General features: G+C 39.4%; 2 protein-coding genes across 10 annotated transcripts; one reads left to right on the top strand and one right to left on the bottom strand.

Annotated features, from left to right (window-relative positions):
- Positions 1-449: 449 nt before the first annotated feature.
- sgtb (small glutamine rich tetratricopeptide repeat co-chaperone beta) lies at positions 450-9,810 on the bottom strand. Of its 4 annotated transcripts, none has more exons than XM_044174285.1 (12): positions 9,678-9,810; positions 7,047-7,159; positions 6,573-6,676; positions 6,029-6,104; positions 4,628-4,727; positions 4,252-4,356; positions 3,950-4,088; positions 3,748-3,810; positions 3,259-3,296; positions 3,078-3,161; positions 1,405-1,527; positions 450-1,314 (listed from the first exon to the last, which is right to left on the bottom strand). In XM_044174285.1, exons 2-11 carry the CDS (start codon positions 7,144-7,146, stop codon positions 1,416-1,418), a joined length of 921 nt encoding a protein of 306 aa, XP_044030220.1. In that variant the 5' UTR covers positions 7,147-7,159; positions 9,678-9,810; the 3' UTR covers positions 450-1,314; positions 1,405-1,415. The 4 variants fall into 4 exon arrangements, with proteins under 4 accessions (XP_044030220.1, XP_044030218.1, XP_044030219.1 ...); XM_044174283.1 differs by having other exon boundaries at positions 1,409-1,527; XM_044174284.1 differs by having other exon boundaries at positions 1,409-1,527; positions 7,047-7,162; positions 9,678-9,806.
- nln (neurolysin (metallopeptidase M3 family)) lies at positions 3,321-16,992 on the top strand. Of its 6 annotated transcripts, XM_044174273.1 has the most exons (13): positions 9,794-9,951; positions 10,473-10,723; positions 11,277-11,425; positions 11,950-12,054; positions 12,435-12,537; positions 12,636-12,796; positions 12,978-13,113; positions 13,689-14,055; positions 14,662-14,863; positions 14,959-15,145; positions 15,236-15,364; positions 15,654-15,790; positions 15,876-16,992. In XM_044174273.1, the coding sequence occupies exons 1-13, from the start codon at positions 9,899-9,901 to the stop codon at positions 16,029-16,031; spliced, it is 2,136 nt and encodes a 711-aa protein (XP_044030208.1). In that variant the 5' UTR covers positions 9,794-9,898; the 3' UTR covers positions 16,032-16,992. The 6 variants fall into 6 exon arrangements, with proteins under 6 accessions (XP_044030207.1, XP_044030206.1, XP_044030205.1 ...); XM_044174272.1 differs by lacking the exon at positions 9,794-9,951 and adding an exon at positions 3,321-3,657 and having other exon boundaries at positions 14,959-15,364; XM_044174271.1 differs by having other exon boundaries at positions 9,716-9,850; positions 14,959-15,364.
- The last annotated feature ends 141 nt before the right edge of the window (positions 16,993-17,133 follow it).

Genomic DNA, 17,133 nt, shown 5'->3' with positions numbered 1-17,133 from the left:
TAGGGATTTCTTGATGATTTAAGCCACGTTTTTAGATTCACAGGTGCCAAATCACTATACTAAATGGTGAACAGAGATTGACCTTATCACTTTGGCTCTCTATAAGACCCTTCCTGACTGGTTAAAGCCTGCATCTATCAAACTCTGCACCCCAAGTTTGTCACACAAGCATTCTGTTATAAATGAGTAGTCTCCAAGCCCAATATGAGGTAACATGACATCCCTGTGACATCATCAGGGGTATTTTCTCAGACAGGCTGAGAGGTACTAAATTGCTCGAGTGCCCCTTTAACATGTGAGACTGCTAAACTGCTCAGATTATCTGTGACGTCAGGTAGATCTTGGATTCATACTGAGGATTGCCCGCTATTTAAAGACATTATTTAACACGAGAGACATCACACTTGACATCTTTCATAAAATAATAGAAATACAAATGTGAGTGTAAGTAGTTTCAAGACATTTATTCACATGTTTTAGACAAAACATTGTGCTGCCCTAGCATTTGTTTCCATAAAGCATCTGATCTCAAATACCAGATTTAAGAGCATGCAAAATGAACAATCTGAATACTTTGTTACTAGTTAAGGAACAATTAAATAGACTTAAAGGGGGGACATTTATTTTTGCTAAAGTGCAATAACAACAATGCAGGCTGCAAACACTGCTATACAATTAAATAGTTAATCAAAGTCTTAATTTTAAAATTATGTAGTAAGTGCTTGAAGAGCAGTGATGTGAGTCCTATGTGTTCAAGGGCTGAATGGTCTTTATCACCCAATAAACAAGTAGAGCGTTTTCTGTCTACAAAAATAATATTAAACAAAATGCAGTATAAACAAGGTAAACCTGATGTCCTATGGTTAGTGTATGAGAAAAAGCTGAAATGTTCCCTGCAATGCTGTAAAAGTACATTCCTCCCGAACTCTCTATTTATCACGACTAGACAGAAGTATCCTTAACTCATAACATGAACAGGGCAGTATTTTCAGCACATATAAAACACGATCTCTGCAGAATGTAAAAGCTCTGAAGAAACAATTTACTCATGTTCTCTCAGTAGGCTGAATAAGCTCTTTTTATGTGTTAAGTGTTTACAATATGTTTTGCCCTAGATGAGTGGGATGCTTCATTTCACGGTCCAGTCTCCAGGCCCTCATCTTTCCGCTCCAGGTCCTTTAGTCACAGGAAAGTGCCTTCAACCCCACCCTTGTCTCTTCATTCCAGCTATGCCTGGGATTTGACTTTAAGAAATGGGTGTAGAGATTGTAATCGCGCCATATGGTTGCCCTTCCTTGGAAAAAAAATGTGAGACTGAAATAAAAAATAATGCATGTTAATGATACAGATATATTCAACTGTTATATATGGTCAGCTAGGGTTTGGTTTTAAATATAAAAATACCTACGAGTAGATCATGAGTGCTCCTCGGCGCTGCCGCTGAAGGAGCGGCTCCGGATGTGGTTCCTTAACTGCTCGATCAACTCTGGGTTCTGCTGCTGGATCTGCTGGGCAAACTGTTGTCCCCTGACAGAGAGATGAGATAACTTTGTTTACCCGCTGAATTGCTTTTTTGCCAGAACAATAACTCACACAAAACAAGATGCAAACTAGTTCCGTTTTTAATATACAATAAAAAAATAACAGAAATTCCCCCATGAGAGAATGATCATATCTCATCACATTGTGGACATTTACAGTACAGATAAAAGCTGATACTAAATCAGAAACAACTCAGATCAGATTCTCATGCTGGGTTTTCTGGGATAAAAAAAGAGACACTGTTTGTGTGTCACAGTCTGTCTTGTTCTTTCCCCGTCACTCTGCACTCCCTCACCTGATTATTGATTCCCAGCACCTGTCACCCATAGCACACCTGCACATAATCAGCCACTCTACTCCCTATATAACACAGCTCCTCACCTCAGTCAGTGTCCGGTCTCGTTCATGGTAGAGGACAGAACGCTAGTTCACCTATCTCCTAGAACAATTTGGACTCCCTTCGCCGAAACCTACCCATTCTCTGCTACTGCTATTCAGTACCTCTTCCCTGGCTCCTTCGTGTTCCTGTCATCTGTGTGGTTCACTTCAGCTCCAGTCTCAGTGTATCTCCAGTCTTCCGTGTGTGATCACTTCAGCTCCAGTCCCCGTTGAGCTCCCGTCTCCCGTGAGTCTTCCACTCCGTCTCCTGGGTTCGAGTGTCGCTCGTCTACAGTGAGTGTTACTCTAGTCTCCTGGTTCGAGTTGGATCTACCATCTGGACTTCCCCCTCCTCGCCAGATCTCAGCCAACTCCAGACCAAGGACAGCAGTTCTCCCCTCATTCTATATCCACGCTTTTTGTATTAATAAAGTACTCACTATTCTCCTTGTGTCTCCGGCCTGATCTGTCCGTAACATTGTGTCTGTTTGGGGGTTTGTGGTGTGAAATTGTCACATCAATTATTTGGGTAATTACACACTGTTTCAGCCTGTCTCCACCTACAACATCATTTTGAAAAATGCCTGTTGGGGTGAATGAAAGAGGAAGGACTGTCCCTGAATCAAATTTCTCTCCACTTGATGCCGGACTATGTGCAAAGAGGTTCTCTAACATCGTAAACTGGGTGTGTGCCTCATTGGGCAGCAGAGATAAAATAGTACATGTTATGTCGGTACAACTTTGTCATATGACATTGTTTCAGAAATGTTTAAATATTATTTGCTTTCTTTCCAAGAGTTAGATGAGAAGAACGATACCACTCTCCTGTCTGTACAGTAAATATGAAGCTACCACAGGCAGCTGGTTAGCTTAATTTAGCAATAAGAATGGCAACATGCAGGGGGAAACAGCCAGACTGGTTCTGTGCAAAGGTAACAGAATTGGCCTAAAAGTGCCTAGCCAAGAAATAGTATAGCTTCATATTCATACAGACCTGAGTGTGCTATCAGTTTTCCAATTGAATTATTCCTTTAATATGTTTCACTATTAATAGTGAGTATTCAAACATGTATAACTCACATAAAACTCTCTATAATTAATAATGAATAGTCAAACAGTCCTTTTAATCCTTTAAATTTTGAGTTGAGTGTACTTACGCTTCAATCAAGCTGGAAATGTCTGACAGTCCGCCCACTCCTGCTGCAGGACCCCCAACTGCATTAGACATCATTCCTGACATACTGACCGCACAGTGACACGGTGACAGTGAGTCAAAGCATGTTCTAAAACTGCACTTTAAAGCAACCCTAAATGCAATCAATTCATTTTGACACTCACAGCTGTTGTACTTGTTGATTCTGCATCACGCTTGCAGCCTGTAAACGGAAATCAAGCTGAAATCCACTGTCTCTCACAAATGTATTAAAAGGACAATTTATTTCTGATTACATTGGCAATTTGTTGTTATCTAATGCTGTGGGCCCTGAATGCACATACACAGCTATCTGATTTAAAAGTATCTTGTCATTGTTGCAGCAGTAAAACTCTGGCATGCTTGTAAACACATTCTTGGCCTGGCAGACGTTCCCATGTGTCAATGTTTAACAAGTCAGGATTTTCCAGGCCCAGACACGGTCTACGGGCTAACTGTCACCCATGGGACTAATTAGGGAAAATATCTGGTCTAACCTTGCCAGAGACAAAACAAGCATAAGACACCTGTCTCCAAGACAAATGGTAAGTTAACTGAACAGCAGAGAACCTATATTGTGCCTGTGACACTGCCAGGCTTTTTTATGTACAGTGTATAAGGACTCATGTTCTTACCATGCTGATGAAGGCAGGGTTGTTGATTAAACTAGCCATGTCAAATCCCAATCCAGCAGCTATCTGCGGCACACATTCATAGACAAAGGTCAAAATGACCACGGCTAAGTAATATACGTGAGCTTTAATACATACATTACGTTACGTTACGTTACATAACAAAATAAGGGCTAACAGGAAAATACAGCTTGTTTTTACTTACTGGGCTGGTTGCTTCTTTCTGCTTCTGCTCTGCAATCTTCAGGTTGCATTTGTAGGTGTCATTCTCGGGGTCTAATACCAAAGCTTTCTTGAAGAAGGAAATTGCTTCTGGATACTTGTTCATGGCTGTCAAAGCCAAACTGGAGCCACAAATTAAAGGGCCAGACATCAGTTTTGACAGACCTTCAAATATTATGGAGCACATTATGTCGAAAAAAACCCTATAAAACTTGTTTTAATAGTGTCTAACATTAGACTCAGCATTTCTAATGACACAAACAGCATTTCTTTAGTCTAACTCACCCCATCCTCCCATACGCTTTGCTGTAGGTAGGATCAATCCCAATGGCTCTCTCGCAGTCACCAGTTGCCTCTGTATAATTTCCCAGTTTGCTGTGAGCAGCAGCCCTGCAAAGTGTTACAATCAGACCCCATGCTTATGTTTATCACGGGCTTGTTTGATTGTGTTCAGATACATAATGCACAAGGAAGGGATTCAATTTACTAGCACTGTCTAGTCCAGTTAAAACATTACATCATGATATCACAGCGTATTTTACGACATCTATTCCTGCTCAGCTCCACTTTCTGCTGTTGTATAAAAATCTGTGAACCACAACAGAAGTACAAAGTTAAGTGCAAAACAATGACAGTGTGAAATCACGTTGCTTGCTCTTACCTATTGCAGTAGTACACAGCGTTTCTTAGGTCCAGATCAATGGCCTTTGTGTAGCACTCCACTGCACATCTGTAGTTCTCTTCCTTCATGTGATTGTTCCCTAAAAATAAATAAAATATTGGATTGTTCACACAGTTTACACATAGAAAGACTGTGGTTACAACACTGGGCCAAAGGTATCATGGAAGTACGTTTGCGTTTTATCATCCTAAGAAATGGCTAGAAAGATTGGGTTCAGCAAAACTTTTTTTTAAAATGGATGCTGTGGTACCAACAACAATGCCATTTTGGACAGATGGATAATTATTAACATAAATTATAATTTACCTGATATCAGTATTAAGATATGGTAAAGGCTGACATTGTTGACATGGAAAACATTAGAATACCTGAGTAATAACAGATAATAACAGATTAAAATCTGAATTTAGTTTATAGGCATTCCGTTTCATGTTTTATATAAACTATATGGAAATACCAAAAATAAATGTGGCAGGAGTGTGCTTTCATTTTATCCTACAGTACTAAGTACTAAGTTTCTTTCAATACATCTGAGTTCAATACTTTCCCCCATAACTACAAATATAGTTATTAATAAGTCCGTCCACAAGGTGGAAGGAGCTGCAGAGCTCCAAGATGTTCCTCCATTGTGTAGCGTCCTTTCAGATTTTCTCTAAACACATAATGTCTACAAGTAACGGTGAAATTGCACTTGTACTTTTGGCAGTGTATCACAAATAAGTTTCTTATTAACACATGAACTATGGCTCGTTCTTCCCTAGACATGTGTTATTCGTCAACCAGGTGGTGTTTTAGCTCGCAGGTGCGACTATGGTGTTTAAAACTCGTGAAAATCTGTTTAAAAGGCAGTACTCAAATTTACAATAAATATGGATGATACCACAACTGAGTATCACAGGTGAAGTTATTAGCGCTTCACAGACTCCCTGATCAGTTGATCCACAAAAAAACACTTTTTTACAGTTTCCACCATTATAGTGTATACAGTCCAGCTAAAAATCACACACTACTAACATTACCTGTGTCCAAAGGTTGAGTTACCTCCTCCGTGTGATTTTAGTTTAACAGCCTGAGCACAAGCCCTTAATGGTGATTAGTTATGTGGACTGAGGACAAGGAGGACATTCAATATTCCTCTGAACTGAAAAACATTTCAGGCACATTAAATGCTGCCTGTATCAGCTCTTGTGTTGTTGATTTTTCCTCTGTTCTATCTATACTTAAGCTCTCCACCCAAAACATTTTGTGAAGAAGCTCATTATGTTTATGATATTGTTTAAATGGAAGTAACAAAAGATAGTGATCTGCTACCAGGGATGCTACAGAGGGAGGCGCAGGTGTCGGACCTAATGAAATTAGAGTTAAAAGTTTTAACATTACCTTCATTCTTAAGTTGCTCTGCTCGTTCAATGTCTTCTGGAGATGGGGAGGTCTCTGGTATGGTTATGTTGTCATTCTAAGTAAAGTCAAAATAGAAGACTCATTGATTTACTTCCAGGTGAAATTAACTTTGACTAACAGTGACTGTATAGTAAACAAAAGACCATTATTATGGTTGTCATTGACTTGACAGGACCCCAACTCTAATATCATTAACGATGACTATCTATACGATGACTTCTATTTAGGCGTGCCAATAACCAATGCCAGTGAGCCAGCATGCATTGGCACACCTTAATGGAATGCAGCCATATTGACATTATTTTCACTTGTGTTTGACAAGTAAAAATGTCTGCCGTGAGAAAGGCTTATAGTGTTGACTGTGGATAATGCAACATACATTTATCTTGCTTTAAACACATCCCATTGCTATATAAGCTGAGTTCATATGAACCATACATACTGATAAAATGTTCATCCAAAATCAACATACTTCCTTCCTCCTATGTTAAAACATTGATCCCATGGATTGAGCAGCACCCACCTTGAGCAGGGAATTGAGGAATATCTCTGTCAGAGGCTGTGGCACAGCAAGATGGCAGTCACTGGCGCTGATCTTAAAGGTAGTCTCCAAACACTGTATCGCAACTGTAGTGACAGCATAATGTTGATGAGATGAATTACATTTGTGAGGTTTTAAGATAACAGCTAAACAATTGGTCTCAGAGTTACCAGTATTATTATGGTGAGTCAGAACTTGGCTGCACATTCAGAGTGAGAAATGTATCTTTCATATTGGATGAAACACGCCACTGCACATACTGCACATCATACCCTAATTTCTAGTCACTTGTGAATCTTTTTGATTAGAAAACCTACTCCTGTTTATTCTCTCTACATCATGATAGTCAGAACATATGTGTATTAGCTTCACTGTGAAATGGACAGGACAAGAGCAGAGTGTCCTATATTTGTAAAGGTGCTTTCCAAAATGTAAGTGCACAGTGAGCTGACCTACCTTCGAGGCTCTCCTGCTCATCAGAATTCAAAGCACCACAATGTGTTTGATCTCGTAGGAACTGCACAATAGAGAATGCCAGGCGCTTCTCCACTGCCATTTTTACCTAGAAACTGCTGGGCACAGGAAGTTGTTTGGAGTGAAACAGAAAGGCACCCACACACCAATGACTATATTATTTTTAGGGTGACACTTTATTAAAAAAAACAAACAACCCACATACTTAGGTAATGTATAACTAATACATGACTCATGATGAATTAATGATGAATAAAAAATTATCAAGAGTTTCTGTGATTAGCTAACACTTGATGGATCATCAATTCATTAATGACCAAATTAGCTAAAATCTAGTTACAAAGAAAAGGGCATTTCAGACCCATGCATTTGCAGAACAGTACATATTCTCAGAGAAATATGAAGCTGTTTTTATCAAACTGGTGGTCAGATGCAAACGTCTACATGTTGCTGCATGGCCCAATCAGCTTCAGGACACAACATTAATACACAGCTTTCCTTTCTACCTTCATTACAACGTAAACTGTTGATATATGCTCAAACGTGTCTGTCTGTTCTCCCTTGATTTGTCAACTGACTTCTGTGCTACACAACAGTTCTTTCAACAACAACAACAAAATATCATAAAATTAATTAAAACTCACGCTCCATCGTGATTATCTATTAAGCGTTAATCACATAAACTCATAGGAACCTGATCATTTATTTATGGTGAGCAACAGGAATTCACGATACTTCTTGTATTATAGCCTCTGAAAACTTGGCTCAGGTATTTCTGTATAACATTAAATATTCATGACTAAATAAGCAGAAATCAAAGTAAAAAAATCTCTGTGTGGGCGTTCTAACTGTTCTAACTTTGGCAGAAAACTGTGTTCGTGTTGGACTCCATTACTCATAGCAAGAAGGAGATTGAGAAAATAAGTTTTCGGGGGCCTTTAATTCATGCATTTAATTATCATTAATCATTAGTTATGCATTAGTTAAGCATGTGTTTTGTACTCTTATTAAAAATCGTTACCATTTATAGTATTATTATTTATGTAATAAGTGGTTACATGGGGGTTTTGATGGTTTGTTAAATGCTGTCAAATCTCAATCATTCATGTGGACTGTAGGCCTATACATAGTCCTGGGTAATTAGTAGGGCTGCATGATATGGTAAAAAAATCATATTGCGATTATTTTGACCGATATTACGATTGCGATATGATTCACGATTAGTGGGAATGATCATTTTTTCATCACAATTTTAATTTTCACTGACAAAACTATTAAAATCATGATGATGTGACATTGTTGGGGTCTGTACCAAACAAACATGTTTTCTTACATCTGGAAAACAAGATTTGTAGGCCTGGGCATCTCTGCAGCACTACAGTACTTCATCTTAATGCTGTTTTGTCACACATTTTACCTTCATCAAAACATTGCAGCTTCTGAGATTTGGATATTGCACTTAGCCATATTGCAATTTCGATAATATTTTGATTAATTGTGCAGCCCTAGTAATTAGTTATTATCTAGTTATTATCCAGGGCTGCATTATCAACCGGGGAATGTGGGCAACTGCCCACAGGCCCCAAAAGTCACAGATTCACTGCAAGTCAATAGATTTTTGGTAATTTAATTAATTGCATTTGTTAAGGACAAAAAGGACATTGCTACAATGACAACTAATGCACACCCTGCAGTTTTAGCTTATTTTGTGGGCCCTTTGCTCACATGGTATACTCCTAAATAAAGTGTTGTTAAATCAAATTGCTACAATATGGGCCCAACAGTAAATCTTTGCCCATGGGCCTCCTAACAGGTTAATCCAGTTGTGTTATTATCTATTATCTCCAGCAACTACTACTAGAAAGGATGCTGGTGGTGCATTTGGTTCCTGTTTCCAAGACAACTCATAGGAGGATGAAAGCAAAATGATTCTTCCTTCTAACTAAAAAAAAAGCATTGCTCCATAAAAAAAGATGGCTGTTTTTTGTTTTTGTTGTTTTTTTTTCTCTGTCTGACCAAAGCAGTTCCAACCATATTAGGGCAGCAGCCAGAAGCAAACAAGGCCGCCAAATTTACTGTAATTTGACTCTATGGGGGAAATGGTTTGCAGATACAAACACTGCCTCATATTTCCATCACGTGCTGCTGCCATTCGTTGTTATGCTCATTTAGGTTTGGCTAGCACAGCCACTCCTCCCTCAGTGTGTGTTGACACACGTAAATGCAGCGATGCAGAAGCTGTGATGCAACGTTAATACCAGAACGGGACACGAGAGGTGTTTTTATTCACTACACAGGCATTATATTTGTAAAATACAATGGATTCAAGCAAATACAACCAATGACACTGGCAGGTGTTTGCAATTCCTGAAAACCCGTCTGTACTAATCGTCCGGACAACAAGGCTCGCGCACTGTGCAGCTTGTGTGATGCTGGCTAAAACAATCCCAATCCTCTGTCAGCAAAACGAGGCAATAAAACAGCGCGAGGAGAAGAAAGAAAGGTCAACCTCAGATCCCCCCCCCCCCCAACACTATGAAGCCAATTTATAAATAACATTGTGTCAAAGGATGCTATTCAGTGTCGTCGTCGTCCCCCTCCCCGCCCACCTACCTGCGCTCTTATCCAGCTGTCTGCTGCTACCGCGTCATGAGGACTTGTGTCAGCTTCGCATCCTCCTCGGCGCCTGCGCGTTGACAGCGGAAATACAAAGCCTTCTCCACATGATAGAGAGAGAGAGAGAGGGAGCCCAGTGCTGCTGCTGCTGCTGCTGGGACTGAGCCACAGTAAGAGGAGGAGTGGGGGTTTCTTTTGCACGAAATGTAACCGCTGGCATGCGTGCGTTAAGAGTTGTAGTGTGCCGAACGCTTTGCAGGTATGCTTCAGTGTAAGTACACCGCTGAATAGCTGCCATGTTTTAAATTAATTTAGTCTTGTTTATTTAACCCCTGGGCGACAGATTAGTGGAGGGCCACCGACGTTAGTTACATTCAACTACTCTTAATTCGTAATTGCTGTGTATTTTAAACACGTGCACATGTTAATCATTTTAAAAAAAAGACATTAAAATGATAGCTGACGTTTCCTGCTCTTGAGTACTTTAATAATCACTGAGCTGTTTGGAAGTTTTGGCTGTGATTTGTCATAGCTGCCTTACGATTTATCCGACGCTTTTATGAGCTTGTTTTGAAAGGCTTCCGCTGCCAGGCCATGAAACCTTACACCGAGTGGACCGAGGGGTCGCCGCTTAGCACGGACAAAATGCAGAGCACGTTTCAAGTCTGACCTTGAAGAATTTATTGCTCATACAGTATTTGTGGCCACCTGTTAAGTTCAGTCGTTCAGTTTTGATGTGATACTGTTTTAAGCTTTTAAGTTAAACTGGTTTAAATGTCTAATTCTTTACAGCGTCTCTACACCTATCTTGAAAATGACCGTCCAGAATGGGTCTGTGATATCTGCCAGAGACTGCTCTCAGGCAGCAAATAGGAGGAACACACTGAGATGGGACCTGTCTCCAGCTGAGACCAGGACCATGACAGACAGCTTGATTAATAGAGTAAAGAAGGTCTATGATGACATTGGATCTCTAAAGATAGAAAATGTTTCTGTTGAAAACACCCTGAAAGCCTTGGCTAATGTCAAACTGGATTATGCATGTAAGTCTTTAAGGATAAGTCTTTTTCTTTTTGTCAACAATCACATGAAAAGACCAAAACCAACAATGGATTGATCCTACTAACAAGTATTGTCTGTGTAGCCACAGAGCTTTATTGTTTGCCAAAAACTATTAAAACCCCATCAGTGAGCCACGCCCCTTGCACTGGGTGACATGTTTCTTCATTACAATGAACATGGTCACTGTAGTTTTTTTTTGTGTCAGTCCCATATACATCTAAATATTATATTATATCACCAAATGTGTGTGTATGTATGCTTTATATATATTTCACACTTGTTTTTGAAGATTTGGAACTTCAGTAGGAACACATGAGCTTGCCGCTGCCACAGACAGGGTAGGGAAGTCGGAAAGTATTGAGAGACGGACTAACGCATTGTTGGTTTTGGTCTTTTCATGGGATATGTTGACAAGACAAATTTATATTAACACCACTATATTATGTTTTTTTTTTTATGTATCAGGCTATTTCCAATGTTGCACAAATCATAGTAGCATTCACTGTGTCTTTTGTGTCCATTCTCTTCCCTTAGCATCACGCCATGTTCTTGATTTCCCCCAGTATGTTAGTCCTTCCAAAGAGGTTCGGACAGCGAGCACAGAGGCAGAAAAGAAACTGTCTGAGTTTGATGTGGAGATAAATATGAGGGAAGATGTGTTCAAGCGAATTACTGCCTTGCAGGTACGCCTCATGTCACATCCACTTGAATATACACATCACTCACAACATGTGGGAGGTTAAGGTTGATATAAAAACCGTCCTTTAATCAGGCCTCTAGTCCACTAAGATAATAACGAGATGTTGAAGTAAACTCAACCATAAAAGATATTGATTTGAAGCTAATTCAGTTTAATGTGTATGGATCTGATGCATTTATCACAGTAGCTATGCCTATGATAGATTATTTTCACATTTTATGTCAGCCAGAGGGCAACGAATGATAAATGTGGAAGGACTGAAGTGTTTTAAATTAAGATCAAGCTTACTATAACCTCATTTGACCCCGCCACTGGTTCTTATTTAGCTTGGGAAAGAAATTGTATCTGATCCATCCAGTGGTAGCCTATGCCATTTGATATTTCACACAGGACTAGCTGGCTGACATGCAGCATAAACATGTGAATAAATTTAGCAAAATGGCCTTAATTCTGCCTATGTGAAGAAGTGTGTTTGTCTTTTGAGATTTTTTTTTTTTTTTTTGACAGAAAAAGGTCCAAGACAACCTTTCGCCTGACGAAAAGAGATTCTTAGACAGACTTGTTACATTAGGCAAGCGGAAAGGATTGCACCTGTCTAAAGATATACAAGAGGTAATGCAATCTGTGATCTGATTATTAAAGCTGCTTTAGCTTTGACCATATAAACTGCAGGTATATTACAATTGAAAGAGTTTGATTCTAGATATTAGAATCGTAGGTATTTCCTCAATTGATCATAATAGAAAGCATAAGCATGTTTTACTCAGTGGTAATAGAATCAGAATGCATTCCTAACTGTATTAAAAGACAAGTTGATCATTTTTGAAGCGATAGCAAGTGCCAGTCTTTTACTTTGAACTTTGATTGTTGGGCTACTCCTGTGTTCTTGTTGGATCACAAATTCTGCTTGTAATTCTTGAATAATCATGTCCCTTCCTGGAAATCCATTTTCATTTTCCTGACTTAACCCTCTGCTCCTTTTCTCTCCCAAGGAAATAAAAAGAACTTCCAAGCTTATAAGTGAACTCTCCATAGAGTTTAACAAGAATCTGAATGAGGACAATACGTTTCTTGTTTTTTCTGAGCATGAATTGGGTAAGCTTATCTGCATAAAGCTCTGGTCTGGTGGACTGTCTGTTATTATGAATATGCTTTGACTGTTTTTCTTTATGTTGTTGTCCTCTTCTGTTAAGGTGGGCTAGCTGATAGCTATCTCAATGGACTGGACAAGACAGCAGATGGCCGGTATAAAGTGACACTTGAATATCCCCATTACTACCCCCTGATGAAGAGGTGTCACAATCCTGAGACCAGGAGGAAGATGGAAACAGCTTTTCACAGCAGGTGTAAAGAGGTAACTGGAGTCTGATAATAAATCTGGGTATCCTACACAAGTCCTGCTTTTAACTTCAGTTGATGCATATACACCTGCAGCCCTATCTGGAAGAATAATGTTGATACTTGCAAGTACTATGCTTAAATTTGTAATCCTTAAGATTTTCATGAAATCAAACCCCCGCCTTTCTTTTTTCCAGGTAAACACAGCGATCCTTGAACAGTTGATACAACTGAGGGCAAAGTTCGCAGACTTACTTGGTTATAGTAGCCATGCAAACTATGTGCTGGAGATTAACATGGCCAAGAATGCAAGCAATGTGTCTGACTTTTTAGGTATGGCCCCTTCGACATGTCACCTATCAGGCACAAACACGCACATACAAACATTCTGTCATTTAAGATGAAGACTCACAGCATCTGATAACGGCTTGGCATTAGAAAGATAAACTTCATTGGACAGACGGATGGGCAAGTAGATATGGACTCAACCAGAAGAGCGAAGTGCTACACGCAATGCCTCTTGCATGTAATGTAGTGTATGTTGCACTACATGCCTCCTGTATGTAGTGCAACATTCAGTCATTCATGGCTCATGATGGCATGTGGCACACGTGATCATATATCACAAAGTGGAAAGGGTTGAATGAGTGTGTCAGTATCTTGTTATTATAGTACAAATGTGTGAACAGGTCTATAGTATAACTTCTGTATAGAAGGGACACAATTTATGATGAAAAATGTATAGAATTTAATAGTGGGAGTCATGATTATTTGATTGGTCTAGAAAGAAAATTCTGCTGTAATTGTTTTAGATTTAAAAATATTCCACTTTGGTCTGTTGTATATAAAAAAGCATACATAATTGAACTGTGTCCTTTGACCATGAAGATTTTTTTCCCACTTTACAGATACATTCTATGAAACATTGAAGCCTGTTGGAATCAAGGAGAGGAAATACATTCTTGCACTAAAGAAGAGGGAGTGCTTGATGCAGGGCTACCAGTTTGATGGACAGATCAACGCCTGGGACTTACCCTACTACATGAATCAAGTGGAGCAGTGCAAGTTTGCTGTGAACAAGGACAAACTAATTGAGTATTTCCCGCTTGATGTGGTGACAGAAGGACTGTTTGGTATCTACCAGGAGCTGCTGGGTCTCACATTCACAGAGGTGGAACGTGCTCATGTGTGGCATACAAATGTCAAGCTTTATTCAGCCCAGGACACTGACACAGGAGAGGAGATTGGCCAGTTCTACATGGACTTGCATCCACGGTAGAGAATGTGTCAAAAAAAATTATCTAAATAATATAAAAAAATAATCTACCCTAATACCCTTCCATGCATAAAAATGCATATGAGTTGAAAGATCTATTTTAGGGCTGCAACTAACAATTATTTTCATTATCGGTTAATCTGCTCATTATTTTTTCAATTATTTGATTAATTATTTCGTCTACAGAAAGTCAAAAAATTGTGAAAAATTCCCATTGCAATTTCCCAGAGCCCAAAGTGTAAGGTCTTCCTTTTTTTTGTCTGACCAACAGTTCAAAATCCCAAATATTCCATTCACTATCACAAAAGACAGAAAAGCAGCAAATCTATACAACTGACTAGCTGGAACTAGGGAATGTGTGGCATTTTTGCTAGAAAAATTACTTAAATTAATAATTTGACTGTCAAAATCGTTGCCGATTAATTCATTTTTCCGCTCAACTAATCAACTAATCGTTTTAGCTCTAATCGGTTTATCCACCATCACAGAAAAGTGAAACAATTGAAGCTGTGAGTGACTAGAGCTCTTGGTCTTTGTAATGTAATTTGTGTTTATGTTCAGAGTCAGCCTTGCTGTATGACTTTTGCAACCTTTTCTTCCACCAGGGAAGGAAAGTATGGCCATGCAGCCTGCTTTGGGCTCCTACCTGGCTGCATCGGACCTGATGGAAAACGCAGGCTTCCAGTGGCGGCCATGGTGGCCAACTTTACCAAGCCCAGAAAAGGTTGGCCCTCTCTCCTCCAGCACCATGAAGTGGAAACTTATTTTCACGAGTTTGGTCATGTTATGCACGAGCTCTGTTCTAAGGTAATACGTCACCAGCAGTTTCATTATATTTAAATACTGTGTATTGTATATTAATTAGAAGGATAGAGCTTGAACTTTTCCTGTGTTTGTATCAGACCGCTTTTTCAGAATTCAGTGGAACCCTGGTGGAGACAGACTTTGTGGAGGTGCCTTCGCAGATGCTTGAGAACTGGGTTTGGGAGAAGGAGCCTCTGAGAAGAATGTCTCGCCACTACAAGGATGGCACCCCAATCCCAGACAACCTGCTCGACAAACTGATTGCATCCAGAGTAGCCAACACTGGTCAGACACTTATTTTCACAAAAGTAAAACTCTATAACATGTATGCAGAAATCATGAGTCTCTGTGGATGTGTTTGTTTATCCTCTTCAGGACTGATGAACCTGCGTCAGGTAGTCCTCAGTAAAGTGGACCAGTCGCTACACACCAGCTCTCATGCAGATACAACTGAGGTGTTCGCAAAGCACTGCCAGGACATCCTGGGTGTTCCTGCCACACCAGGTCAGTTGTAGCATTTGCAAGTAGCATTGCAAGGCAAATGTTGGCTATTCATCATGTATTTAGAGAAATATATGCATTATGTTTTTTTCAGTGATGATAATTTAAGATTATTTATTTAATCGTTTCCTGTAAAGCTGAATAAATACCAAAATTGTTACATTTGAAATAGACTGTGGGCAGGCAAGGTTTGTGTTTCGTTTCCTGCCTTTAACACATATAGTGGACCTTTTTTCTTTTTGGAAAGTGTTGTTAATGATTTGTAACAAAGACCATTTTGTGTTCTCTGCAGGTACTAATATGACAGCCAGTTTCAGCCACTTGGCTGGAGGATATGATGGTCAGTACTATAGCTATCTGTGGAGTGAAGTCTACTCCATGGACATGTTTTTCAATCGTTTTAAAAAGCAAGGCATTATGAATCCAAAGGTGGGTCTGATTATTACTATGTACTGTTGATCATATTATATCCGTTTACTTGCAAGCATACATGTACATGTGTGCCTTAACACAGGTTGGAAAAGAGTACAGAAGGATGATTCTGGAAGCAGGTGGCTCTGTGGATGGCATGGACATGCTGGAAACCTTCCTCGGACGTGGACCGTGCCAGGATGCCTTCTTTCAGTGCAAAGGACTGATTAAGTCGCAGGAAACAAATGTTGTAATTTGACATAGAATTAAGATTTCTTTTTTTTAATCAGAGCAAGCTATAGTTTTAAGTTTTCTGGATGCAGTGTCACGTCAGTAGAAAAATGGCTTTGAAGTGTATTGTTTCTGTGTTTAAATTTTTCTACTTGATGATATCTACCTGTTGGCATTTGTTCAAATGTACAGTAGATCATGGAGGTGTTATGTGGGTGTCACGCTTGGAAACAGGCAACACGAAGGAATAGGAACCAAACGCAGACTTTGAGGCAGATACGGTTCAGTAATTTATTAGGGAAGAAAGGCTTAGATGGGTAGTCAGGCAGGAAGGCAGAGATTTAAAAAAAGAACACCAGGAGAGCAGTCCAAATAGGCAAATGACTCCAAGAGGGAGCAGACAAAATCCGAAACACACACAATAAGTCCATGAACAAACTTGCTTGCAAGCATGCTTGACACCAGGTACAATGATGATCTGAAACTGAACAAAGGAAACACACAGACTTAAATACACTCAGGGAGGGGAGACAACAAGACACAGGTGAAACTGATCAGGGCAATCAAAACTGACAGGAAGGGTAAGACAGGAAGCAAAACTACATGAGGGAAGGAGAATATTTCAAAATAAAACAGGAAATAGCTGTATTCAGGTTATTGTGATAAGATGTCTCCAGAGCTCTCTTCTCAAGAACAGAATTAGGAAAGTGTTCATTACATAGACTGCAGCAGGTTCATTATCACAATGTGGAGGGGAAAAGTTATATATACACCAGGGGGCGCCACAAGATAGCAAATGCTGGTGTGTGAATTTAACATGGTAAATTAAAAATGAATGTTATCTTTGGCATTACACTGTCTGTGATGAGAATGACCATTTCCTTTATTTAAATAAAATCCCCATTCGTGTACTTTTGACTGCCATGGATGGTGAAACTATTGTAATTAGTGCTAACACCTTTATGTATTAATAAAATGCCTTGTCTTTGCCTGGTCCGTAAACTCATCGTTTGTAGTCTGCGTGAATACCTATCCTGGACCTAATCAGAAAGAATTTAAAACAAAAACAATGTTGTCAAGCAAATGGATTGAGGGAGATAAAAGTGTCTGGGTGATATATAGATATATAT

Source organism: Siniperca chuatsi, linkage group LG18 (genome assembly GCF_020085105.1).
Source record: "Siniperca chuatsi isolate FFG_IHB_CAS linkage group LG18, ASM2008510v1, whole genome shotgun sequence".
Classification (NCBI taxonomy): Eukaryota; Metazoa; Chordata; class Actinopteri; order Centrarchiformes; family Sinipercidae; genus Siniperca; species Siniperca chuatsi.
Note: the sequence above shows the minus strand (reverse complement) of the source record. Positions and strands in the feature narration are given on the sequence as shown.